Source organism: Medicago sativa, chromosome 5 (assembly GCF_051527215.1).
Source record: "Medicago sativa cultivar Bolivia chromosome 5, Bolivia_mono, whole genome shotgun sequence".
In the NCBI taxonomy this organism is placed as follows: Eukaryota; Viridiplantae; Streptophyta; class Magnoliopsida; order Fabales; family Fabaceae; genus Medicago; species Medicago sativa.
Window position 1 is genome coordinate 4,678,397 of NC_140753.1, and position 27,388 is coordinate 4,705,784.

At 31.2% G+C, this 27,388-nt stretch overlaps 2 protein-coding genes and 1 long non-coding RNA gene across 19 annotated transcripts; 2 read left to right on the top strand and 1 right to left on the bottom strand.

Annotated features, from left to right (window-relative positions):
• Nucleotides 1–409: 409 nt before the first annotated feature.
• LOC146919352 (synaptotagmin-3-like) lies at nt 410–3,011 on the top strand. 14 transcript variants are annotated; one of them, XM_085712707.1, is made up of 7 exons: nt 411–830; nt 1,156–1,224; nt 1,695–1,917; nt 2,159–2,290; nt 2,482–2,600; nt 2,685–2,786; nt 2,898–2,994. In XM_085712707.1, exons 4-7 carry the CDS (start codon nt 2,260–2,262, stop codon nt 2,943–2,945), a joined length of 300 nt encoding a protein of 99 aa, XP_085568833.1. In that variant the 5' UTR covers nt 411–830; nt 1,156–1,224; nt 1,695–1,917; nt 2,159–2,259; the 3' UTR covers nt 2,946–2,994. The 14 variants fall into 14 exon arrangements, with proteins under 14 accessions (XP_085568842.1, XP_085568840.1, XP_085568833.1 ...); XM_085712716.1 differs by lacking the exon at nt 1,695–1,917 and having other exon boundaries at nt 410–830; nt 2,076–2,290; XM_085712714.1 differs by lacking the exon at nt 1,695–1,917 and having other exon boundaries at nt 410–830.
• Nucleotides 3,011–20,682, top strand: ARK3 (armadillo repeat kinesin 3). 4 transcript variants are annotated; one of them, XM_085712704.1, is made up of 20 exons: nt 3,011–3,027; nt 3,253–3,460; nt 12,712–12,812; nt 12,913–13,035; nt 13,617–13,802; nt 13,964–14,185; nt 14,304–14,460; nt 14,758–14,907; nt 15,457–15,545; nt 15,779–15,982; nt 16,263–16,376; nt 16,771–16,902; nt 17,001–17,132; nt 18,203–18,338; nt 18,449–18,541; nt 18,887–19,012; nt 19,121–19,246; nt 19,505–19,648; nt 19,836–19,964; nt 20,054–20,682. In XM_085712704.1, exons 2-20 carry the CDS (start codon nt 3,421–3,423, stop codon nt 20,212–20,214), a joined length of 2,565 nt encoding a protein of 854 aa, XP_085568830.1. In that variant the 5' UTR covers nt 3,011–3,027; nt 3,253–3,420; the 3' UTR covers nt 20,215–20,682. The 4 variants fall into 4 exon arrangements, 3 of the variants coding, with proteins under 3 accessions (XP_085568830.1, XP_085568831.1, XP_085568829.1); XM_085712705.1 differs by lacking the exon at nt 3,011–3,027 and having other exon boundaries at nt 3,139–3,460; XR_015011474.1 differs by lacking the exons at nt 3,011–3,027; nt 3,253–3,460 and adding an exon at nt 12,252–12,459 and having other exon boundaries at nt 19,510–19,648.
• Nucleotides 6,571–8,491, bottom strand: LOC146919354 (uncharacterized). The gene is made up of 2 exons (XR_015011478.1): nt 8,153–8,491; nt 6,571–6,781 (listed from the first exon to the last, which is right to left on the bottom strand). It is a non-coding gene; the product is annotated as an uncharacterized LOC146919354 (long non-coding RNA).
• Nucleotides 20,683–27,388: the final 6,706 nt, after the last annotated feature.

The following is a 27,388-nucleotide window of genomic DNA, read 5'->3' on the forward strand; positions in this document are numbered from 1 at the left end:
GAGTTTAAAAAAGATGTTGAGTTTAATAATATTGTTAATATTTCTTGTTGAGCTAAGCCTTCAAGACATCTATTAAAATAATAATTGGTGTCGATGTTCGAACTCCGATCATGTCATCTAATACAGCAATTTTGTCATTTTCATTGATGGAACTAAGATTAAAAAGGAAATTATAATATAAACAATAAACATCAAGTCAAACATTCTTCAAAAAAAAAAAAAAAAAAAATCAAGTCAAACAAATAAAATAAAGATGGTATTACGCACTAGTATCGTGTAGAGTGTTGTTCGGAAGGAACCTGAAGTGAAATGAATTAATGTGAGTCACATCTGTAGCGGTTGCGGAATCTACTATCTATCTATCTATCTATCTATCTACTATATATATATAAAAACAATATACTACCAAAAATATACTACTACCCCCAACCCTACTATTTTTTACAGTTACTTTTTACTACTTCTTAAGGGTAAAACTGGAATTTCATATGCATTTGATGCCTTAGAATTGCTCCATTTATAATTTGCCACTTTCTTCCAATGTTGTCCAAAACTGAACACTACTACATAAAATAAATCAAGGCTATTTGAGGTATTTCACACAATTTCACTTTAATTCAACTTTTATTCTTCCCACATTTTTCTCTTTCTCTTTCCACGTTTTCCTTTCTCTTTCTCTCTGTACAGAGAATGAACAATTTTCTTCTCTCTTTCTCTTCTTCCATTCTTCTTCTATTGTTCCTATTACCATATTTCTTCATCAATTTCTTCATTCTTTTTCACAATTTCTTCATTCTGCACAATATTCTTCTACTTTTCCTTTTGATTTCGTATGATTTTTGTTTTCTTCTATTTTTTCCGCTTGATTTAATTGGTGATTGAAATTTATGTTGATTGTTTTATTTTTATGCATTTCGTTGATTTTGTGTTGTTGTTATAGCATAATATAATTTTGTTATTTCAAAGGTATACAAATCAATTTTTTTTTCCTGTTTTCTTGTGTTTATTTTTCATTCTTGCATCTTCTTCAAATCTTACAGTTTTGTTTATATTTTCACATGCTGATTCATTTATTGATGTTTTTGTTATGCATATTGTGTGTCCATTTGACATGTATTCACTCATTTGTTTGAATTTTTTGTTGCTCTTTTTCAGTTTTGTATATGCACTCAATGTGTTTGATAGAATGCTGCAGTGATATCTCATCAACATTAGCCTCACAAGGTTTGATGTTTTTATTTTATTTTTTTTATTCATAAATATTTCGATCAATTTCCTTATTTGTGTTTGATTTGTTTTGATATAAACCCAGTCCATATCTAGCATACAGGGATTGATAAATTTCTAAATGATCTATCCAAATTTATCACCCTAATATGTTTTAAATGATCCACCTCCCATATTTGTCATTCTTCAAATATAAATCACATGTTTATCTTTCATTTTTCTTTGCTCTGCAGATTTATTTACCAGGTTAGAGTTCAAAATATAATTTACCATGTTGTTTGGTATCGAAGAAGCGCAATTTAATAAATTAATTTTTTTTCTTTTAGAAATTGTTAGCTTATGAAATATGATTTTGGAGTTATTGTGTTTTGTCATTTGGTATTGTAAATTGTAACATTTTCTTCAAGATTTTGTGTTTGGTCATTGGTGTGAATGTGTATATGAGATTGAATTTATGTCTGGTGTAGCGGAGGCAGGGAGGTGGGTTGTTGCAATCCTCACAGTTTTCTTCGGCGTGTTCTACTGCACCATCATTGCAAGGAATGCAATAAGACATTTGGGATGATGGGTTTGGCCAATTTAGCCTCTCAACTTTGAATTAATTGAACTCTTTATGCGAAGCATCTCCATGAATGTGATGAAAGTTAGAAAACGAAAAACACACCACTTTGCTAACTATAGAAAGAAATGGTACGATAGATAAGTAAGGGTTAGTACAACAAAATGATTTTGTGATAATGGAAAGTTACTACTTTAAGTGTCATTTAGTGATATTGGGGTGGTTGATATCTCTATATAAATAGTCCATGATCATCACTTTCATTCGTATTATTATGTTTTGTTTTTAGGGACTAATTGTGAAGTGTTTAGTGTTGTGATTCCTATTAAGGGTGTTGCTCCAATCATTCTTATTATTATGTTTTGTTTTTAGGGACTAATTGTGAAGTGTTTAGTGTTGAGATTCCTATTAAGGGTGTTGCTCCAAAATCCAAAAGTTAAACTGGCATTGTTGGCGACGTGAACATAAGCGAAATGCAAGGTGCTAAGATCAGCAAAATTTCAGGTGATAGTATATATTATAATGTAAAGCTTTCAAAATACAAGGCCTCTGTGATTTTGTTGCTTTGTTTCTTTGATGTGTTTGGTTGAGCTGTTCATTATATTTTGTTGCTGTTATCTACATCTTAATCCTCTCTTTCATTTATAGGGGTATTATATTTAATTTGTTTTTCATTGTTTGTAGCAATTCTGCAGGTATGAAAGTTTTGGAAACAAATGAAAAGGAATTGGTCATGAAACAAGTCATCAAATGGACTGGCAACCCAAACATAGTATTGACCTTGCATGTGTTGTCTATGAAGATCAAAGTGCAGGTCTGTTAAGCCTACCCTCACCGAAAATTAGAAAATAATAATTGTTTTTTAAGTTCATCTAATATTGATTTTGATTTTTCTCAGTTGGTAGACTTACAAGTTTTTGCGACGCCGCAGATAAGTTTAAGACCTTTGGTGTCTACACTTCCATGTTTTGCAAAGATTGTGGTGTCTTTGATGGAGAAGGTAAGGGAAATAATTTATTTCTTCTAATTTCACTTCTTGGGTTTTATACTATTAGATTAGAAGTCAGAAAAATCCCTTCTTATTTGATAAATAATTATGTTCAATTTACAGCCTCATGTGGATTTTGGGTTGGCGATATCTGGAGGGGACATCATATAGAAATCCGCGATTATGATTATATTGTAGAAATGCAAATCAATAATAAAAATGTTGCTTAATGAAACATGGTTTTGACCTCAAGGTATGAATACACTTCACTTTTGCCCTAATGATATCACAAGATAAAAGGTATGCTGGATTAATTTAGCTGTGTTGCTTCCTTAAACTGGCGCCTTAAACTGATGGAGTGTATGCTCGATTTCTCGACAACACGGCACAACAGCTTTATTCCTCAGCATTGAAACTTATCTGTTATTTAAGCTATAACTTTTGGTTAGTCTCATGATTTTAAGTTTATTTATTTCAGGATTTCTGCTTTCATGCTGATAAAGAAGTATTAAGGGAACCTCGAGTTGTGAGGGTTGGTTTGATTCAGAACTCTATTGCCCTCCCAACAATTGCGCACTTTATCGAGCAAAAAAAGGCTATCTTTGAGAAAGTAAAGCCCATTCAGAACTCTGTTGTTAACTCATGAATGTCTTCCAGCCTGTATGAAGGGTCTAGCATCATGGGAGGTGAGCTTTTAAATGAATTTCAATATCATGTTCTTCATAACCACATTATTGAAGGATAGTTAACTGGATTTTGCCAAGTTAGGGCCCGTTTTTTCTTTAAGTAAACACATGGATTCACTATTTTATCAATAGTTATAAAAATGTCATCTTATTTTCTATTTTCAAAGATTTATACAATTTGCAGCGTTTGTGTTGATTAAACAGTTTCTTATTTGTAAATATTTAAAAACCAAAGAAAAGTAGACACAAGATATCATTTTTATAATTTTTAATAACCAAAGAAAAAAAAAGAAGGTATTTCCTTAAATTAAGCAGTCCTAATAATCCATAACAATAATAGTAAAAGGTTTATTTAACAATCACACACTAATCAATAATCATGCTGACAGTTTATGGACATCAGTATCATGTATCATAAGCATATTGTTGGTGTTTTCTGAGAGAGTGATGCTTTCTAAGATGGGATTGCGTGCTCATTTTATTATTTTACTGTCTAAACGACTTTTCATTTTTCAAACATAGATGCCTTTACGACTCTAAATTCTGTAACAAGATACTTTGAACTGATTATGTTATTTGTCAATTTTATTTTATTTTTTGTCTCTTTGCATGATTTGGCCTCCGAGGATCTACTTATAGCTGTTGATAAGACTGATTCAAGCCTATGCAAGAAGACCAATGGATGCAACTTCTTTCGTCAAGGCGATATTCCTTCATTTGATTTAGGTAGTCATATTGTGCTAATTTTCTTCTTTTCTTTTTTCCTGATTTAACCATTGCAGAATAACAATGTGCTGCTTGTGAATTATTTTCATTACAAGACCGCTCTTTGCCATAATTTAATTATCCATATAACTTCCAATTGAGAGTTTTTTTAAGCTACTTACCTGTCATATATTAGCCACTCCACAGAAGACATTTTTTTCGTTAAATAAAAAAAAGTTTATGGGAGCATGAATTATGGTCCTGGTGTCAATGGTAGAAGTTGGTGATTTAGTCGATCTATATGCTGCGATCTTGGTTATTTTTACAAGGCATACATGTATGTTGTTGCCATGATTGCAGCGTGGTTAGTGTGTTGGCCCTTCAAATCCAGACCTAAGTTTCCTCCGTCTGTAGCAACTTTTTGTGGCTCTGTGTGTAGGTGGTGTTGTTGTGGTCAGGTGCAGCAGGCCATGCTGTTTTAGTGGTGGTAGTGCAGCGAGTGTTTTTGTTGTACTGTGTTTTATTTCTGTTTTATGGTTGATTTGGTGTTGTTTGGTTCTCTGTTTAGGTCTTGACAGTGGAGTGGTTTATGTTGCCTGATGTTTATTTGTTTTAGTGATTAGTTGGTTTTTGGTTTTTTCTTTAAGATTAAAAGCTAGACTTGAAGATCGAAATTTCGCTAATAAGCGGACACAATTTTTACTGACATCATTTATTTGAGTGTACAATATATATTAATTAAATAAATATAAGTACACGGGACCCAGGTTTATCACTTACCAATAAATTAAAATTAGTATTTGAAAATATTTTAACGGATTTCTGCATATAGAAAAGATTTTAGGATTTTTTTTATTGCTTATTGATTTTTTGATAATACTTCATGTAACAAACTAACACCTTCAAAAATTTCATATATATTAATGAAATATATGTGAGTGTATGATATACATTGATTAAATAAATATAAGTATAGTTTTTTACATGAGAAATATGTTCTTTTATGAGGAAATATGTTCTTTTTTTTATAAATATGTCACTATATTTATTTATGAAATTCAATGTGAACCATATATCAATAAAGTAAATGTGAATGGATGAACTATACATCAAGAAAATATGGGATATGTATAAGATATATTTTAATAATACATATACTAAAATATGGGATAAATATTGAACAAATACGGGAAAATTATTTAGAATTCAAGTTTTTTTAATAATGTTTTTGTGTGTGTGTTGTATTGTCCTTGCTTAATACTTCTGTTTGCTTTGTTAACTCGGTTTTGAGGGTTAATTATGATATTTGTTAATAAATGAACTGAGTTTATAAAAATACTATATAAAAAAATATGAAAAAAAAAATCCATATGAAATTTTCACTACCAAAATTATCCAAAGAATGTATAATTGTTACACGGGACCCAGTTTGAACACTGATCTAATGTGTACATATACATAAGAATCTTTACGACTGACAAAGTTGTTATATTGTTATAACCTAATACTTTGGTTTACTTTGATAACTCAGTTTTGAGGATTAATCCCGATATTTGCTAATAAAATAAACGAAAAGTTTATGAAAATACTATATAATTTTTTTAAAAAAAACTTCATACAAAATTTCCACCACCAAAATTATCGAAAGAGTGTATAATTGTTACACGGGACCCAATTTGACCACTAATCTAATGTATAGATATACATAAGAAACTTAACGATTGCCAAAGTTATCGTATTGTCCTAACCTAATACTTTGGTTTGTTTTGATAACTCAGTTTTGAGGATTAATTATGGTATTTGCTTATAAAATGAACTAAAAGTTTATAAAAAATACTATATAAAAAATAGTTTAAAAAAAACTTCATATAAAATTTATACTGTCAAAATTATCCAAAGCGTGTATAATTGATACACGGGACCCAATTTAAACACTAATCTAATGCATACATATACTGCCAAAGTTGTCTAATACTTTGGTTACTCTGCAAAACTTAACTTCTTATCATATCTACCAAACTATTTACATAAAATTGGCTAATATACAAATTTCTATGTCCACTTAACAATCTAACAATTATCAAAAAAAGTACTTGCGAGGCGCTTGCGCCGCGCTACCCGTGCTATAGCACGGGTATCTCGACTAGTATATATATAAAAACAAATTACTACCAAAATTTCCTAACTGTCCCTGTTTCTAAATTTTTAACTACACTGTTTTTCCACTTTATTAAAGGGTAAGATGGTAACAAATTTTTAAGTGGGAGACTCCTATGCTTTTTACCATTATTGGACTTATAATACCCTTCTCCTCAACTCAATTACAACTATAACACAAAGGTTACACTTGATATTTTACAACTAAACTCAATTTTCCCACTTTTATCAAAATTTCAAATTTCAAATTTCAAATTTCAAATTTCATTCATTCACTTTATATTCTCTCTCTTACATTCTTTCTACAAAAACATACTTCATTTCTCTCATCTCTCCTTCTCATTTTCTCTGTCTCTTTCTCAATGTTATATCTATCTATTTCTTCTTCTTCTTCACATTTTAGGATGAAGAGAAGACGATGCTGAAAATAGTGAGCAGCTTACAAATAGTCAGCAAATTCTGTAACATCATCAAAATAGCAAATTCTGTAACATCATCAAAATAACAAATTGTCATCAAGGTATACAAAATAAATTTATGTTCTTTTATTCTACTATGTCTACTTACAAATAATATATACTTCAAAATTGAAAATACAACAGAATCAAATAATATACACTATGGCATCAAGGTACCACTAACAATTTCTTTGCAGGAAAAATCTATTTCCAATGATCAACAAAGATCATTCACAAATTATGGCATCACTGTACCACTAACATTTTTTCTTTACTAACATTTTTTTATGACATTCTTTCTTTACTAACATTCTTTTATTTCTTATATAATGAATTATTAGTTTATTTTGCAGGAAACTTATTATTCTTTTAATCAAAATAAAAGTCTTTACTAAAAAAAAATTGAAGATAAAATATAAAAATATATAGAAATGTCTGGATAGGAAAAGTAACAATTAATAGTTTTCTAAATTGAATATCACCATGAAAGAAATTTTTATTACACCAATGGGTAACAAATTATAGATTGACCTCTTTTTTGGAAATTTTAATATCATTATTATGCGTAATAAAAAGTTATGGAAAACCTCTAAAAAAAATGTTATGGAAAAGAATATCACACTGCTAGGACTCATGGTATTGTACTTAATTTGATTTGATGAATTTTTTTATCAACATATTTTTTTTACAATTAATAATCGATATGTTTTTTTGTCAAAACTTAAAACAATTAATAGAAACAAAATTAATTTTTTTTACAAAGACTGCAGAAAAAAAAAACGAGAAAATAAAATAAATACAAACATGTGTTAATGAATTTTTTCATCTGTGTATACTATTTTCAACAAGAAAATAAAATAAATACAAATCTTTGTGTCTTCTGTGTATACTATTTTTTCATCTTCAATGAATTTGCATGAAAAGAAAACAAAGGAATATATTTTTATCATTGATCTAAAATAATCTTGCATTTTTTATAAAGAATAACAAAAATATCATTTATCTATTAAAAAAAACTTCTTCACTCCTAACAATAAAAGTTCTAAATTTTAATTAACAAAATAGTTTCTTTTTATATGATTATGGAAAAAAAGGAACTTTTACTTATCAAAGATCTAACAGAAGGATTACTAAAAGGCTACCATTGGTATCTATAAAAGCAAAAACAGATTCACTAATCAACAAAAAATATGCTTACATCTCTTGAAAATACAACAAAATCACATCTAACTTCATCTTTTGATTGTTGTTGTTGGTTTTGCTGCATGTATGATAGCAAGAGATGTAAACTTTGATTTACAATTGTTGTTGTTGCATGTTTAAAAGAAGTCTGCGATTTGGTGGGATGAAAAAGATCAAAAAGAGGGCTTACATGATGAAGTATCAGATCTGCTGCTAAAGAAAATGAATGAGACCAAAGTATCAGATCTACGGTGTCAACCATGAGGATTTCGAAAAAATAATCAGAAGAAGAAAGTAAATGATGATAACATTAGATTGGTAGTGTTGTAATGGACATCGAAAGTCATATGTTGGTGGAGGCGCGGCCACCGCAAATAGAAGGAGAAGGAGCGGCGGCTAGGGTTTGTTTAAGGGAAGAGAGAGCTTTCTCTGGTAAGTGAAGAAGAAGAGAGAGAAAAATAAAATGAAATGAAATGTTTGTAGATGTGGTGTGAGTTGAAGGAATAAAAAATAATAATAAATAAATAAATATGTGGGTGTGGAGTCTGCACGGCTGAGAGTAGTGTTAGCTAATTGTTTTTAAATTTTTTTGTCAACTTATTAATTGTCCTTAATAGAGAAAAGTTGGTGGTTGTAAATGATGGTTGGAAAATTGTCTGATGGTTTTCTTCATTATTCCAGTAATTTAATTAGCATTATTTAAGATATGTATGTGATTCAAATTTTAAACCACAGAGATCAATTTTTTAACTTCTCCCAAGTATAAGTTTCATTCTAAAGTTAATTAATTAAATAAAACAATATTAGATGAAATGAGTGTTTTGGAAGAAGCAAGAAGACAAGGAAAGAGAAATCCTTATAAGTGAATCACGTGATAAATAAGTCATTAACAAAGTAAATTTTTTCTACTTTGTGTTGTCTCTTTGTCCCCTTGCTGAAATAAATTACTTTATATTTAAATAAATTACTTTATACTATTTAAATAAATTATTTTTTGCTTGAAAATATAAAAATATTATATCTTCATTGTTCTTAGAATACAAAATATTAACTTTGAAGGCAACTGTGATTGTTTAGTGGCCAGAAATGTTAATTTTGGGGGTTAAGTCTGACAGGAGAATAGGAGAACGATGAAGACAAAGAGAGAAGGCCGATAGTGTGATGAGAGAGAATAAATATGTTTTAATTTGTAATTATATACATAATTAATTAATTAATGATGTATGTGGTCTATATTATGAACCATATACATCATTAATTGAATGAACTTAAAAAGTAAAATTTCCTTATTAAAATACGGATGGAGTACTTCAACTGTATCGGGGCAATATAAGTATGCAGGTAGGGTGTTTCAAGATAAGGACAAGTAAAGCTTTTGAATATAAAAACATACTCCCTCCGTTTCAAAATACATGTCCAAGTCAATCACTTCAGATATGCCAATGCACAATTTTGACAGTTAATATCTTTAATTATCCAAAGTAAAAAATTATAAAAATTTAATATTTTGAAAATATTTGTCGAGACAAATCAAACAACATCTTACATGCTAATATTTGTATTTATACATTAGTTAAAAAGTATGGTCAAAGTAAGTCAAGTGAATAGTGCACATTGCAAAAATTGGACATGTATTTTGAAACGGAGGGAGTAATATACTCCATTTTCCTCGATAATTATAAGATCCTTTGACAATTTTTTTTTCCCTTTGTATAAGACTCATTCGCTATTTCCAACTACATTAATTATTTCTTTACATACATGCCCCTATTTATTATACATATTTTTCTTCAATCCACAATAAATAACATGTTGAAAACATAAACTAACCCTCTTTCTTAAATGAAAAAATTGTAAAAACAGTAGTAATTACAAACATATTTATTACAAATATCCACTATCTTAATTTCCATTATTTTTTCAAAAGACCCTATAATTAAGGACTGATGTAGTACTTAGTATTTTATTGCCACTTTCCAAGACATATGCAGTATTATAAAATTATGGGGGTACTCCCTCCGTTTCAAAATATAAGCAAAATTCACTTTTTAGGTTCATTCATTTAAAGATGTATATGGTCCATATTATGAACCACATACATCATTAAATGAATGAACCTAAAAAGTGAATTTTGCTTATATTTTGAAACGGAGGGAGTAGCACTTAGTGTTTTATCCACTGAAACGGGATGTGGGGGCATGAAGAGGGTAAATAAAATTATATAGTAATATACTCCCTCCGTCCCTTAATGTAACCACCAATTTGATTTTATTTTTGTCCCTAAATATAACCCCCTTTTCAAATTACTAGATGCATTTATAACTTTTTTCCTAAACATACCCCTAATTAATACTACTAACTTGTCTTGAAATATGAATAGTCAAATTTAATACACATACAAACAAAGGACAATTTGATAATATTAATATACAAAACAGACACATTAATTACACTGACAACTTAGACTTCGAGAATATGGGAAGAATGGAAAAGAAAGAAAGTAAAGAAAAAAGAGCATTGCTTTTTCTTGGTTTGGCAACTAATAAATCAATTCATCCCAAACATATTTTTTTTGGTTACAATTCATCCCAAACATATAACGTGCTTCCCATTGCTATTGTGAAAATAATTAAATTTAATATAATTAATCGTATTTTTTCATGGTGTAAATTACCGTGTGTGTATCTATATATATATAGTTTGAAGACACTTTATGAAGATGTCTTTTAACGAGTTATTCTATGAGCATTTGTTAAAATACACCAAATAATATTTTATGAAGGTATCTTTTGGCAAAGTTATAACAAAAAAGTGGACATCACACTTTGAAGTGTGGATTGCTAAAATACACATTCATAGGTGACTTATATCAAAACTATAACTATAACTATGAAATGTATTTTACGATATTTAATATATTCATAAAATAATCTATGAAATGTATTTTACGATAACAATATTAAATAATGCATTAATTATGATTTTTTACATGATGTTTATTAATATTTTTCACACTGAAACATATTAGTAAATAAAAACTATGATTATTTTTATTTATTAGGTTTTTAATATCGTCAATACTAAAATTCAATTATTTTATAATTATTTATTACTACCGATAAATATATACATTATTAATTGACATAATTTACATATTTTCACTATTGAAAAAAAAACACTATACCAAACACAGCCGAGACACGACACGCGGCGGAGCCGCGGCCACATATTGATAAATATATGCGAGTGTATGAAATATATATTAATAAAAATATATCTCATTATACGTTTTTATACGGGAATATGTTAGTACATGTTTATTTGTGAAATGTATTTTCATTTTTTTTAATATCGTCAATACTAAAACAAACACAAAAATTATAATATAATATGATTAATCATACTTCAATTTTTTCCATTTTTTTAAATGTATCAATAAAAAACCCGTTGGAGTGTACAATTGTAACACGGGACCCATTTTAGTAACTATAACGAGTTATCAGTTTTAATTTGTATTTTTAATCTTTCAAAAAAAAATTATATTTTTTTAATATCTCTATTAAAACATCGCGACTGCCTAAGTTTTAATTTTTTTTTGAAAGAACCGCCTAAGTTTTACTAATATATTAATAAAGTATATGTTGGTGTATGGACTATATATTAATAAAAATATATATGAGTATATGTTTGTTTTACGGTAATATATTAGTATATTCTTATTTATGAAATCTAATGTGAAATATATATAATGATAAAATATATATGAGTGTATTGACTATATATTAACAAAAATATATCTCACTGTATTTTTTTTACGGGAATATGTTACCATATGCTTATTTATGAAATATATTTTACGATAACAATATTATATAATACATTAGTTATGATTTTTCACGGGATGATTATTAGTATTTTTCACACTAAAACATATTAGTAAATAAAAACTATGATTATTTTTATTTATTAGTTTTTTTAATATCGTCAATACTAAAATTTAATATATATTTGTTTATATTAAAATTTAATTATTTTTTAATTTTTCATTACTACCGATCAATATATACATTATTATGCTTTAAATATTTTACATATTTTCACTATGGACAAAAATAAATACTATACCAAACACAGCCGAGACGCGACACGCGGCGGAGCCGCGGCCATACAGCGCGGCGAAGCCGCGCTACCCGTGCTATAGCACGGGTATCTCGACTAGTGAAGAAGTGAAGTTCAACTCAACTGCCATATTCATATATTCATATTCATATTCTTCAACCAAATCAACCAAACAAGTCCTTTTTTCTTTAATCAACGACCAAACAATAATAATAATGTCCACCTTCTCTCAAGGTGGTGCTAGTAGTAGTAACAGAAACGGTAACACTAACAGTAACACCAGAACCTCTTTGAAACAACCGTCGTCAAATGTCAAGTCCAAACCAAATCAACGCCGCACCACCACCACCGGCGCCGTCAAAGACCATCATACTTCTGGTAAGTTCTTCCTTTCTCAGATCAATTACATCATCATCATAATATATATACATTTTCTCTCTTTCTATATGTAGAGATCAATTACTTCCATTTTTGCTTTAATTCCGTAATTATATGCTATGTTTAAGTTTTCAGTTATTAGAAATGAAATGTGTTTGAAAAATAATTCAGGATCCGTGGAATTTGGAGATAAAAAACTGTTCATTAATAATTACGTGTGAAAATAACATGTTAGTGTTGTGTTTTCTCAAGTTCCTGGAAGAGTTAGAGTAGCTGTTAGGCTGCGGCCACCAAATGCGGAAGAATCAGTAGCGGATGCTGATTTTGCTGACTGTGTTGAATTACAGCCTGAGGTATACGCTGAATCAATTTCGCCATTTTTTTTCGTTTGTTTATTTTAGATTTATCTCATTTGTTAGAAAGTTTAATTGTACTTGTTTGTCTATGTTACAGCTGAAAAGGTTAAAGCTTAGGAAGAACAATTGGGATGGAGAGACTTATGAATTTGATGAAGTGCTTACTGAATTCGCGTCGCAAAAACGTGTTTACGAAGTTGTGGCTAGGCCTGTTGTGGAGGTGTGTGTACATTCATTCATATTCATTGCTTGCTGCTTTAGGTTCAAACTTTGATACTTTTTGTAAAAAAAAAAAAATGGGGAAGGGGAAATTATTATTTATAATTAATAACAGCAGCACTAATGACCATTTTACATCTGTCACAAATGAGATTTGAAATTCGTCTCTTGAGATTAAAAAGCCAAGCACTTACTGCTAAGGTGACACAACAAACATTGATAATCAGGTTTGTTGATGTGTGAGGTGCATGAACATCTGGTTTAGCCATCTTTGGTGGAAAAGAAATGTCAACAATATTGTTGAATTATGCTTTCTGGAGTGGTGTCGATGTGGATTAACCTTGTTTCCTATTGCTTGGAAATTAGGAATTCCCCACTTTCTGGAGTTTGTCATTACTTATGATCAATTATTTTAAAAATCGACCCCTGAAACACACCTATTTATTTTGGTGCTTGTATCACATCACAGGAAGTGCAAACGACTATTCATACTAGAACAAATATGAATTTGTGCAGTCATGTTGTTTCTTACTTTGGAACTTCCTTTTATTACATGCCATGCCTTACTTTAACCTTCTGCAGAGTGTACTGGATGGCTACAATGGGACAATTATGGCCTATGGGCAGACTGGTACTGGTAAAACTTATACTCTTGGAAGACTTGGGGAGGAAGACACAGCTGCACGTGGAATAATGGTGCGAGCTATGGAAGATATTTTTGCTGATGTTTCCTTGGAAACTGATTCAATCTCAGTCTCATATTTGCAGGTACTTAGCAAAAAAATATATTTTGGTATGACTTTCCAATTTAGATATAGTACTTTTATCAATTCAAATTTATCCTTTGTGTTGAAGTATTTGTTATATCTTCTGGAAAACTACATTCAGACTTCGTATGTTAATATAATATTTCTTGATTCCCATGTCAGCTTTATATGGAGACTATACAGGATCTGCTTGACCCTGCCAATGATAACATAGCCATTGTAGAAGATCCCAAAACTGGTGATGTTTCATTACCTGGAGCTACTCTAATCGAGATTAGGGACCAGCAGAGTTTTGTTGAACTACTAAGATTAGGAGAGGCTCACCGCTTTGCTGCAAATACGAAACTGAATACCGAATCTTCTAGAAGTCATGCTATTCTAATGGTAAATGAATTGACATATATGCTGTATGGAGCTTATACTCTTGTCCTTTTAGTAGTTATTGTTCAGTATTTCTACTTTTAATGTCATTGGAGGAGTGACTGTACTGCTAATATAATAGGTGCATGTAAAGAGATCCGTCAAAGGAAGAGATGCTTCTCATTCAAGTGAAATTGGAAATCATTCACATATGGTCAAATCATTAAAGGCACCTATTGTTCGGAAAGCCAAGTTGGTTGTTGTAGATCTTGCTGGCTCAGAACGAATTGACAAATCAGGTCCGTAGATATAATTAAGTGGGTTTTGTGATCTCAACACATTCATCTTTTTGTAGAGTCTTTTCTACATGGAAACATTCCATATTCCTCTCCGAGTCTTTTCCTTACTTTAATTTTATAAATCTTGATATACAAATGCTTTGAGGCAACAGGCAGTTTTTTTGAATGCTGGGCTAATATAAGTCAGTTTTCCTTGCTCAAGGAAAATATTGGTTATTCAAGATGGGGAGGATATACAGTTTCTGTCTCTGATATTTTCTACGTAATGATACTGTTTCATTATTGTTTGCTTAATAGGAAGTGAAGGACATATGTTAGAAGAAGCCAAATCCATCAATCTTTCTTTGAGTGCACTGGGGAAATGTATCAATTCACTTGCAGAGAATAGTGCGCATGTGCCATTTCGTGACTCAAAGCTTACTAGATTGTTACGTGATTCATTTGGAGGTAAGATTCTGTCAGTATATGAATTGCTATTTTCTCCTGTTCTTTTTCTTTTGGTTTGGGCTTAGCTTTTTCACTATAAAGCATCATAATCTCAACTATGCCATGTTTGCAGTTGATGTTAACATTAGTTTAACACACTGGAGTCCTGTGTTATGTCACATGTTTCAGCACGCGTACCAAAAAGTTAACAAAATAACTAAATAGTTAATGCAGCGAGAATTCAATCTATAGATGACACTCATGTCATGGAGAAGCTTATGATGCTAAATCTAACATTTAGCAAACAATTGCTTCCACTTTCGATGCTTTTATATATTTTGTAGATAAATCTTCATAAAGGTTTTGAGCTGAATGTCTCTGAAGTCCCCACTTTTTGCAGAATCATTGATATTCGAGGCAAATCTTGGGGTTACAAAATCCATAGATAAATAATTTCATTGTAGATTCAAGATATTATGAAATACACATTTTGTTGAAATTGTGAAGCATCTTCAAATTTTATGAACCAAATCTGTGCAGTATGTGTTTGACATCTAAAAGTTTTTACAGGTACAGCAAGAACTTCACTTGTTATTACTATTGGACCATCACCACGGCATAGGGGAGAGACTGCTAGTACTATAATGTTTGGACAAAGGGTGGGTTCCAAATTCAAGTAGTTCCCTTTTTTCTCCCTCTACTTGAGATTATTATAGCCACCAAAATGTCCAATGCTCTTTTCATTGGTCGGCTTCACCTTTTGTTCTGTACTTCAAATTTAAATCCATGCTGTTGCTAATTCATTTTATGAGGATATTGCATTGAATGAGAAATGAAATGTGTCCTGTAACCACTAATCATCACTTATGTTCAATATTTGTGCATCTTGTAGGCTATGAAGGTGGAAAACATGATAAAATTGAAGGAGGAATTTGATTACAAAAGCTTATCAAGAAGGCTAGACATAGAATTAGATAAACTCATAATGGAACATGAAAGACAGCAGAAAGCATTTGAGGATGAGATTGAAAGGTTAGCTACTGAAGCACAGCATCGGATATCTGAGGCAGAAAGAAACTATGTAGATTCATTGGAGGTTGGTTCTGTCAATTTTTTATATCTATTTTATATGTGTTGTATTTTGTGAACTACTTTCTTTGACAGCCATTGAATCACACAATTCTTGGTGCAGTATATCCATAATATCACACTTAACTGGTCTTTTAGATGATTATTTTTTTTTGCATGCTAGGGTAAGATGATTTAGTATATATAGAATGACTTAAGTGAATTATTGAAGTTCAATTAACAATAAATGGTTGATTTAATAATGATTTTGTGGTAAGTATGTGCTTATACTCACTTTAATTTCTTAGAAGGAAAGATCAAAGTATCAGAAAGAATATATGGAGTCAGTTAAGAAGCTTGAAGAGAAGTTTTTGATGAATCAACGTAAGAATGAGGAGCCTAATATGAAATCAAGCATAGAGGTAATAAATTTTATTGTAATATACTGTTTGAATTTTATCCCAATAGGTGAAGTAGATGATTAAGTCCTCTATAAACATGAACAGGAGTGGGGCATGACTTTGGTAAAAAAAAAGTTGGGGCAGGGGGAATCTGGTGTGAAGTAATTTCAGGATAATAGCAATATGTTTCAATATTTAATTATGCCTACTTAGTGGTTAGGGATTTCCCCAATCAAGGATTGATTGTATTAAGTTCATGTTTTTTTAAATGAAAAATGTTGCTAATTAGTTGTTAGAAATGTTAGTGGACGGAGCTGAGCTCACAATCCTTATCTCTCCTATCCTTATACTCCCCCCTTAAAACCACATTATCACTCCTGATTGTGTTAGGCTCACTTGAATTTCTTTATCCTAGATTCCCAAGGTATCTGCTGAGGAAATGGCTGATTTGAAGAAAATGCTACAAAAAGAGACTCTTTTAAGAAAAGCCGCTGAAGGGGAAACAAATAATTTGAAGAATCATGTCGCTGAACTAAAACAGTCAGAGGTATGTTTTTGGACCTCCAATATTTATGTTTCACTTGCATTTCCTCTCCTCATTGTGGTATCTGAACTAGTTTTACATGGATGTGTTTACTGTGATAGGCTTCAGCAAAGTCAGAGATATCAAAACTTCATAAGATGTTGGAAGATGAGGCTCATCAGAAAGAGAAACTTGAAGGCGAAATAGCAATATTACAAAGTCAATTGTTGCATTTAAGTCTTGAAGCTGATGAGGTAAACTATACCTAAACTGCACAAATGCCATAGGCTTTTGTCTAGTAGATTTTTTATAAAGAAAAATGCTAACAAGTGTCCTTAGAGCATTGTTTAAGGTATCAAAAGGGATAATTTTTGCATAGAAACATGTGTATTTATTACTTTCATAAGTATTTGACTTGTATTTCCAAGGCAAAATTTCCTTTTTTAGACACCATAAACAATGCTCTTAGGGCACTTGTTAGATGACCCTTTTATAAAAAATGACCACTTATGCATTATATTTGATTTTCCTCATGGTTATTGATGTAGAAAACTTGAGTATTTTTTGAATTTAAATCATTTAACTAATTACTAAATTTGCACTTATTGCAATGCATATTCATTTTGATTCACAAAGAAATGGCCGATCTCATTCGCAATGCCTTTTTTGTAAGAAAAAAATCAAAATGCCTATTATTTTTATCTACCTTGTTTTATAAATGAGATATTAAACTAATTTTACACTCGAAGTACCTTATTTTATTTTATCACAAAGGTTGAGAAATTATTAAACAACAGTTGCATTTAATATCTTCTGTTCAGCTTGGGCTAGATATATTATGTCAAACATGCTTCTATTTCCTGTCGATGTTGATATTTTTCTGTGGAATTGTACTCGTGTCAATGGGAGACCATGGCATCTTCAAGTATTTGGCTTTGCGTTATTTATGATAGGTTGAAACCTGAGGGCTTAACATGTTGGTTACCTTACCTGTCATTAGCAATGACTTATTTACATCCACGTGTGTGGGAAGACTATTCAATGGTTTAAAATGTGAATTAAACTTTGAGAAAAACTTTAGCTTAGTTTTCAAAATCTCTTTCCCCTGTTTCTTTTCTCATATCTGGAAGTGAAATTGGACTATTCAGCTGCTTGATTGGGACGTCAAATGACGGCAAACGAGTTGTATTGAAACCGTCAATGTGAAAATACACGTGCATTGTTGTTCTTTACTGTTTCTAATCATTATATGCACTGCTATCTTCTTGTATGATTGTCTGCCGTAATCTTATTTGGTATTATCTGATTGACATTTATCGAATAGACAAGTCGACAACTAGACGAGGGAAGATTTGAAAAAGAAGTGGGCGGTCGGGATTCTCTCACTTCCCAAGTTAAGCATCAGCTGCATTCTTCAGGAAATGGGGAGAAGCCTTCAATAGGCAAGCTCTTTGAGCAAGGTAGTAATTAGAATATATTGCTTGTGTCAAAAACTTGACATATATTTTGGTAATAGCTTATCTGTTTATTCTGAAGTCATTTGTTCCTGATAGAATAAATATTCTTATAGTGGGATTGCAGAAGATTTTGTCATTGCTTGAAGCAGAAGATGCTGATGTGCGAATCCATGCTGTGAAAGTTGTAGCAAATCTAGCTGCTGAAGGTTGCTGTCTTACCTGCTTATATTGAAATTCCTTATAGTGGCAGTAGAAAAGTGAAGAAAAAAATTTGGGCAAAAAATATTATTACCTGTAATTTATTTGATTTGAAGTCAATAAATCTACGGAGAAAAGTTGTAGTTTAGTATTCTGAATCTTTGTTAATTATTTGATTTAAGTCAATTACTCTGCGGAGGAAAAATCTCTGTTCAGTATTCTCTTCCTTATTTGTTAATTAGTTTGTTTATGAAATGAATTGATTCAAAGAAAGTCTCTCCTTCTAAACTAAGTTAGCTAGAACTTGGTGTAGTAAGAATCATGAGCCCTAACATGTATTCAACTTGATACAGAAACAAATCAGGGGAGGATTGTAGAAGCGGGGGGGCTTACATCGTTGCTTACGCTGCTTAAGACCACACAAGATGAGACCATACTTAGAGTTGCTGCAGGTGCTATTGCAAATTTGGCAATGAATGGTAAGATCATGTCTTCTCTTCTTTGCAACTAACAAGATTATGAAATAAAAATATTGATTACTAAGATTTCTTGTTATTTCCTGATCTCTGCATCCGTATTATGTACAGAAACCAACCAAGAACTCATTATGGCCCAAGGGGGCATTAGTTTGCTGTCGATGACTGCAGCCAATGCTGAAGATCCACAAACTCTTCGCATGGTTGCTGGGGCCATTGCTAATCTCTGTGGAAATGGTAAACTACTTATCTAAATCTATTTTAGAAATTGTTTTAATTGTCTGCGCTACAGATGCATTTTACTGCAATATAGTTAATGCATTTGATTCTGAGTCTCATTTTGTAGAAAAGACCCTTCTGGCTAGGTGTAGTACATTGATCAGTGAAAACTGAGATTAGTTCTCGACTATAAGTGTAGGCGTCATGTACAACATTGTTTCTTTAAATAAAAACAATCTGTCACCACCACTAAAAGTTTTGTGTCCCTGCACCTAGATAAGCTACAAACAGAATTAAGGGGTGAAGGTGGTATCAAGGCACTGCTGGGAATGGTGAGATGCAGACATCCTGATGTGCATGCGCAGGTTGCTCGAGGAATAGCAAATTATGCGAAGTGTGAGTCAAGAGCATCTAGTCAAGGTAAACTTGTATGACAATATGAGTAATATGTTCATTGAAATGACACTTATTCCTTTAAAAGGATACAGAGTGCATATAATCTCCAGAGTTTTCATAGCTACCACGGTGCATATTTTGGGTTTGCAATATTTTGCATGATCAACATTATCTGCTATTATCCGAGTTTAAGTTTTGCCACATTGTATAGGGTTAAAGAGTGGAAGATCTTTCCTTATCGAGGATGGTGCTCTTCCATGGATTGTTCAAAATGCAAATAACGAAGCCTCGTCAATTAGGCGCCATATTGAGCTTGCACTCTGTCATTTAGCACAACACGGTAAGTACTAAGCAAAATCTGTATTTAAACTAGAAGCTAAATTTTTATTGGGCCACGTCCCTGAGACATTTCTGGTGGATGTATTCCAGAAGCAAATGCAAGAGATATGATTAAAGGGGGTGCTTTATGGGAGCTAGTTCGTATCTCACGAGATTGCTCCAGAGAAGACATAAAGACTCTTGCACATCGAACACTAGCCTCCATCCCCGCTTTCCAAACCGAAATGAGGCGTATGCGGGTGAGTCGCTGAAGAATTTTTTAGAAAAATAATGAAGCTGGCTGGAAGATCCAAAGATAAACAATACTTTTCGGTATTTTGGGTGTATTTCTCTTTGTAACAAATCTAGGTGGATGGCTTTCTTCAGAGTTTTAGTTGAAACTCTAGACAAGTGTTCGTGGGTTCTTGTATTCCATCATGGAATGGCCATAATTTAATCAAGTCAACGAGGTGGTGTCTCTCTGGTCCACTTGCTAGCTTCTGGCATGTAAATTAATTTGTATATGAAATAAATAGAGGTAACAATAGTCACAGTTTTGAATTTCTTTCATGAAATAGCTTGTTGCTAATCATAACTGCAATAGTTATTTATTTTTTTGAGGATGTAATAGTTAAATTTGTTGATGTGTGATGATTTGAATTGTTTCACCAATTGTTAGAAATGTAAACCCCGTAAACATTCAAAAATTTCATAATGAATGTCCCTACCAAGTTGCAAAAGGCAGTGTATTATTATCATAATTATTAGCTTTGATAATTGCGATGACTTAAGTGGGCATGGCCATAAAGATTAAAGACATATATGCGCCTCAAACAACTTGGGACTGAAAAGATAAAGAAAAAGTAGTCTTTTTTCACCCGGGACCTTTTCTGTTTTAGAGAAAATAGATCTGGTAATTCAAAATTGATCGAAAGATAAGTAAAGTCGATCAAATATTACTTTAATCAAAATTTGAACTCATGTTGTCTTAAACAATTCACCATTAACTAAAACTCATTAAACATTTGAGCTTAACCACTTAATTTGTCTTTAGTTGATACTATTATTTCCTTTTTTTGGTCCGTGGAGTACTATGATTTGTATTATTGGGTAATGATGCGGTGGGTGACTGCGCCTGCTTTAATAATCAGATTGCCATCCAAGTATTTATTTAATTGGTTACCAAAACTATATTTGGCGGGACATGTTGCAGTCAATTAAACACAGTACGCAGTAGATTGATGTAGAGATTTCAAAAATTAAATTAAATTTGTATACAATATTTTTCTATTGTCCAATAAGCTAAGGTCAAACGTGATTATCCTCTACCTGAGCACTAATCTACTGTACAAAGTCGTTATAGATAACAATATGGTAGATTGATTACTCGTCTAACTGAAAACTTTCATGTAATTATAATATGGTCAATGAGGGGGAAGGGTTAATTGACCAGAACTAAAAGACACCCGTTTTAAAAATTAAATGTCATTTTCTACAATAATCACTGGCTATTGCCTCCATATACATAAATAAATTGATTCATGTAAATTATATTTTTGTCTTCATATATATATATAGTTTACATTGAAATTCTGCCAATTAAGGTAAAGGTCCCGTGATATAGCATATGGTCAATGTAATGCCGGAAGTGAGGCAGGTTTCACGTATGCTATTGTCGGCTGCGTGTTTTATAATATTGATTGATTGATGATCAAGAAAGAATTCAAAGTCAGAGGCCGTTTCGGTTTGTTTTTTTCTACATCAGCAAACAATAACTAGCGCTAGTACGTAGCTTGGCCATTCAACAAACATTACCAATTAGTTAGAGGTAATAAACTATTAATCATCAATATTGTCAATTTTTGTGGACTAGTCCATGTAGAGGTTGCATGACGACGGGGAAGAGACCGACTTCATGTTTCCCGTCCACTTATTCCATATACTTATATGTTACCTTACTGATCCTCGATGTAGATGAGAAATTGAACCTTATTCTGTCTCGGCGGATTCGGGTGTCTCCATCACATCTTCATCCTCATAGTGAAAATCATCTTTTTAATAAAAAAGAACTTTTTCAACCCCAAAACCCTACTCAAATTCTTATTTTTCGCAAACCCAAACTGACTATTAGAAGTTAAAGGTGGAGATTGACACAATTCTGATTCTGAATGTATTTTTTTATACATATACATATAATTTCAAAATTAAAATATATTTCAATCGAAGTTGAGTCTAACAAAAAAAGCTATGCGATGGTTCCAATCTTAGACATGCCTAAGATTATATCATGTGGAGTGAAACATGTGAACTTTTTTTAGAAAAATCTATCAATGTTATGTGAGATTTATAATAGGATGATGTTGGTTCGATACTCTAGAACACCGGAAGAAGAAAAAATGCACATCCTATACAGTTTATTTCATAACGGTAGGGATTCAAATCCAATCAATAATATGTTCTCACTTCTCAACGAATCAAAACAATAATAAGATTATAAAATTGACCCAATAAAGAAAAGTTTTTTTTTCTTCCTCCCCACAATAAAGAAATAAGCAACTAGTGCGGGACACATAGGGACGCATATAATTTGGAGGGACTTGAAAGCAGTGGGTATATATAGAGCCGCAAAAGAAAAAAATAATGCAAGTAAGTTAAAAGAACCAAATATATAATCAGTGAGAAAGACTCATAGTACAAACGTTACAAATAAGAGATTAAAAAATGACCAGAAAAAGATTAAAAAAATGCCATAACGGATAAGTTCATCTTGTTCTGTTGTTCAATTAAGTTGGATGGAACTAATGTGGGTTTATAAGATTAAAATATGCCAAAACAGTAAAGTCGTAAAAAAAAAAAAGTCAAATTCTTGGATTGGTCGGTAACATTACTCTCTAAATAAAATTTGTGTTTATATTTGAATTTATTTTAAAAATAAATTAATATGAAAACATGACATATTATTGATTGATTAGATAAATGGTACATACTCGACAAAACTAGGCACCATCATGTCAAAAAATAAAATTGCACAAACTGTCACGATTTTTAAATTTTTAAATTTTTGAATTATATTAACATTTGTCTCAAAAATGATGATTGAAGATTCGTCAAAAATCGCGTAACGATTTGGACAAGTCGGGGCACACTTTTGGTTCAGAATTTGGTGTTTTGATTCGACAAAAATCGTGGCACGAAGGAGGAAAATCGGGGCACAGTTTTGAGGATAAAGTTAGTATTGTATGCACTAACATGAAATCGCGGCACGATGGTAGGAAATCGGGACACAGTTTTTTGGGATATGATAAGACTTCATTCTTCATATTTTGGGTTGAGCTTCAAGAGAGAGAAATTTGGAAAAACAAATAAGGTAATTTTAGCGTTGAGTGTCTTTGGTGAGAGTTCTCTTGAGAGGTTCTCTTGAGTTGGGAAATATTTGTAAACACTTTGGGTGGGTGAAATCGTTAAGTCTCTTGTTTTTTAGAAGAGATTGGAAAATGGTAGAAATTAGGTTTTGTTCTTGGAGAGCTTGTTGAAGCTAATTTCTTGTAACTCTTTTAATCTCTTTGTAAAGAACTCATTGACAATGGATTGGAGAGATCAATCTATCCCTCAGAGTAGGTCATTGTTGACCCAAACTATGTAAACGTTTATTGGTGTGTTTGTCTCTCTTCTCTTTTATCTTATGCTAGTGGTTTTGTGCTTTACACTTAATTCTTTGATTAGATCTAGGTTTGTTATTGTTGTTGTTGCTTGATGTTACTTTGATATTGGTTACTAATTTTCTTTTGTTGCACACATCTAAATTTATTGGTGTGAGTTTGAATTCACATCATATTACAATCTCAAATTTATCACTAAACTCACACTATATGTGTGGTATATTAGATTTTATTTTAATGAAACATATCTTTTTTTTGACAAAATATATATCATTTGACAACATCGAGATTCTAGGAACATTATTCTTGAATCATATTCTAGAATGACTCTTGATTTAATCATGTCGGATGCCCAACCTCATCATCATCATGCTCCTCTAATTAGTTAGATTGTCCAACTGCAACATCAAGATTGGATTGTTAATTTTCATCATACCCTCCTTCAAGGCAACGAGTGTGCGGATTGGCTTGCTAAATATGATGCTTCTTCTTCGGATGCTCTAAAGTCTTGGTATTTTTGCCCTCTTCAACTGCATCATCCCCTTCTGGATGATGCTCTTGGAGTTGCTTGTCTGAGATTGTAGTTTGGTTTTGTTCTATCATTTCTTCTTCACCAAAAAAAAAAATAATTGACAACAAAATTACGCGACAATCAAAATAAAACCAATCGCCCTTAAAAAAAATCAAATCAATAAATTCAATCCAAACTATATTTAATCTAATTGGATTATATCGAATTTTTTTGAAAGCAATTTAAATCGAACTTAATCGATGCTATTTTATAAACCTTAGATCCAGTGAATTTTACCCATTCCGTCCTTAATTATAAGACCATTTATATATATAAAAAAAATGTCCCTAAATATAATATCATCTACAAATTTCTAGATATATTTATTACTCTTTTCCAAGTATAACCCCTATTTTGTTCTATCAATTATTTTGAAATATGAAAATCATCATTAAACGTCTTTATACGTAGTAATAACACACTTTTTAGTCAAATTTATTACTCCAACATCATTTCTTAATATCCTTAATTTCTATAAATTAGGGCCGGATGGAGTATCTCAAAAATGATTGAAATGGAAATATGAACACCGCTAGGGTTTACTGTGAAGTTATGCACCAAGTAAGAGAGAGGTAGAAGGTAGTGTGAGAGGGAGACAAGTTACATGTAACGCTGGGAACCTTGTTGTCTTGGTTAACGTTTCCTTTTAATGGAAGTGTGGGGTGACTGCCTCGAAAAAGAGCTTGAATCAGACAGTGCATGTGTGAACCAATTGCCAAACTTCCATGTTTATCTTCTTCTTACATACTCTAAATACAATGCACTCAAATGAAAAGGATAAATGCAAAAAGGAAATTCAATATATTTAAAGATTTTCAATCTTTCTAGAACCGGGATAACATAATTGTAAAAAAATAATTAACACTTTCAATTTTCAGTAAAATATTAATTACTACCTCCGTCCCTAATTATAGGGCCCTTTTGAAAAAATAACGGGAATTAAGATAGTGGATATTTGTATTAAATATGTTTGTAATTACTATTGTTCTTACAATTTTATCCTTTAAGAGAGAGGGTTGGTTTATGTTTTCAACAAGTTATTTATTGTTGATTGAAGAAAAAGATGTATAATAAATAGGGGCATGTATGTAAAGAAATAATTAATGTAGTTGGAAATAGTAAAGGGGTCTTATAAAAAGGGACAAAAAAAATTCTCAAAAGTGTCTTATAATTAGGGACGGAGGTAGTAGTAGTTTTTTTAACTATATCAAAATTATTATGTACATACATCATTTTCAAGTCAATATTTTCTATTTTACATGTATGATAATAGAGTGGATACACTAATACTTAATTAATAAGAGTCTTTTCTCACATATTATTCTCTCTTTGATATATACATTTTTTAATTCATGTGAAAATGGTCAAATAAGTCTATTATTATTGTTGGACAAATGAATATATTCTAACAATTAATGGAGATGTTATAACGATTGTCTCCTAAATCCTTATATATATGTATATATAGGGTCTTATTAAGTAAGGTTTAAAAATTATAAAATTTTTTTTATTGATTTTGATAATAATCATGATCATAAACAGTTTGAAGTATTTTTAAAATTTATGCTTAAAAATGAGAGGTGTACTCGTATGAGCTTAAAAGGACCAACTGAAGTGTATTATGCATTGATCATTAAGGAAGACCGCTTCAAAAGTATAGAATTGGTCTAACAACGAGGTCCATATCCAAGAACCTATGTGGTGCTCACTTATAGCTAGAAGGGATGATGCAGTGCGAAAATCTAACCCCGACTTCATCCCCAAAACTCATTCACTTTCACATTGGGATTCTAGAAGCACTGATGTGCTCTATCGTTCTTAGCATTAGGGAACGATATCATGCATAAACTGAACATGAAGATAACAAATAATAAAAATGTATAACTTCGAATTCACAATATAAATAGGGGGTTAAGCCCTAGATATGATCATCTCACTTTACTCACTCACTTGTTTTGGCATCAAAACGCCTTTTACAGTTACACCTATCATATTGGAGAATGATCATCATATATAAACAGTTGAAAGGATCATCAACAATTGGCGTGAATAATAAACCACCTCTTCGCGTGGCACACCTTATGAGTTGGAAAAAAAAAAAACACGATATAAAAAATTTATCTTTCTTAATAACCACATTCTCCCATCCTTAAAGAATAGAGATAGTTTATCATTACTATGTTTCCTTTATTACAATATATGTAAACAAATCGGGCTCCAAAATGTTTTTTTATCTAAATTTGAACAAAATGCATTTGATTTTTTGAATCTCTTTTGTTTATATTTTATTACGGAGAAAATATTTAGTAGCATTATTTTTTGCCAAGAAAATGTAGTTTTTATTTTTGACTAAAAAAAATGCAGAATAGATAAATGTAGTTGTTTTGGACATTTTATAACAAGGAGAATGTTAAACACTGCCCTTAGGGCATTGGTTAAGCAACTAAAACAAGTAACCTTATATAAAAAGTGGTGTAATTATTACTTAATCAAAAGTCAAAACTTATATTTTCAAGACAAATTTTCTATTTATAGTTTCCTTAACCATTGTCCTGAAGGCACCGGTTAGCAAGACCTTTATAATAATTATACAAATGAATGTGTTACATGTAGGATGAAGGTAGTAAACAAACATTTATTATCATACATTAGATCCTTTGGTCAAAAAAAATCTTACACTAGATTCTCACTTTATTTAAAAAAGACAATTGACATATCTTCTGAATTTTGTATATTTTTTTTTATTAAAATTAATACTAGTATTATTTTTTTTTGACAAAAATTTAATATGAATACTTTTTATTTTCATTTTCATAATCTGAGTAACCTAGATCATACACACTACCACGCTGAATCCATCAAGTAAATGCAAAAATGAAACAACATAAAATGAAGACGTTACCTTGAATCCAGAAACATAAAATGCAGTGTCTCACATGCTAAAGCAAACCTGATTATGGCTGATCATGCAGATCAAATGCCCATACATATGATCATGAAATAATTAACATGCAAAAATGAGTTTTCAAACAATTCATCAAGTGAATGCATGAAGGCAATGCACAACAACTTGTTATCAATGTCTAAGCTTATTAGGCTAAGCTTCTCTGCCGTCATTGTCTCATTGTACTTCTTTGCATTCATTCCTCGTACCATTTTTCTTGTAGTAAATTGTACTGTTTCATTCACCTTAGTACTCTATATATGTGGAAGGAA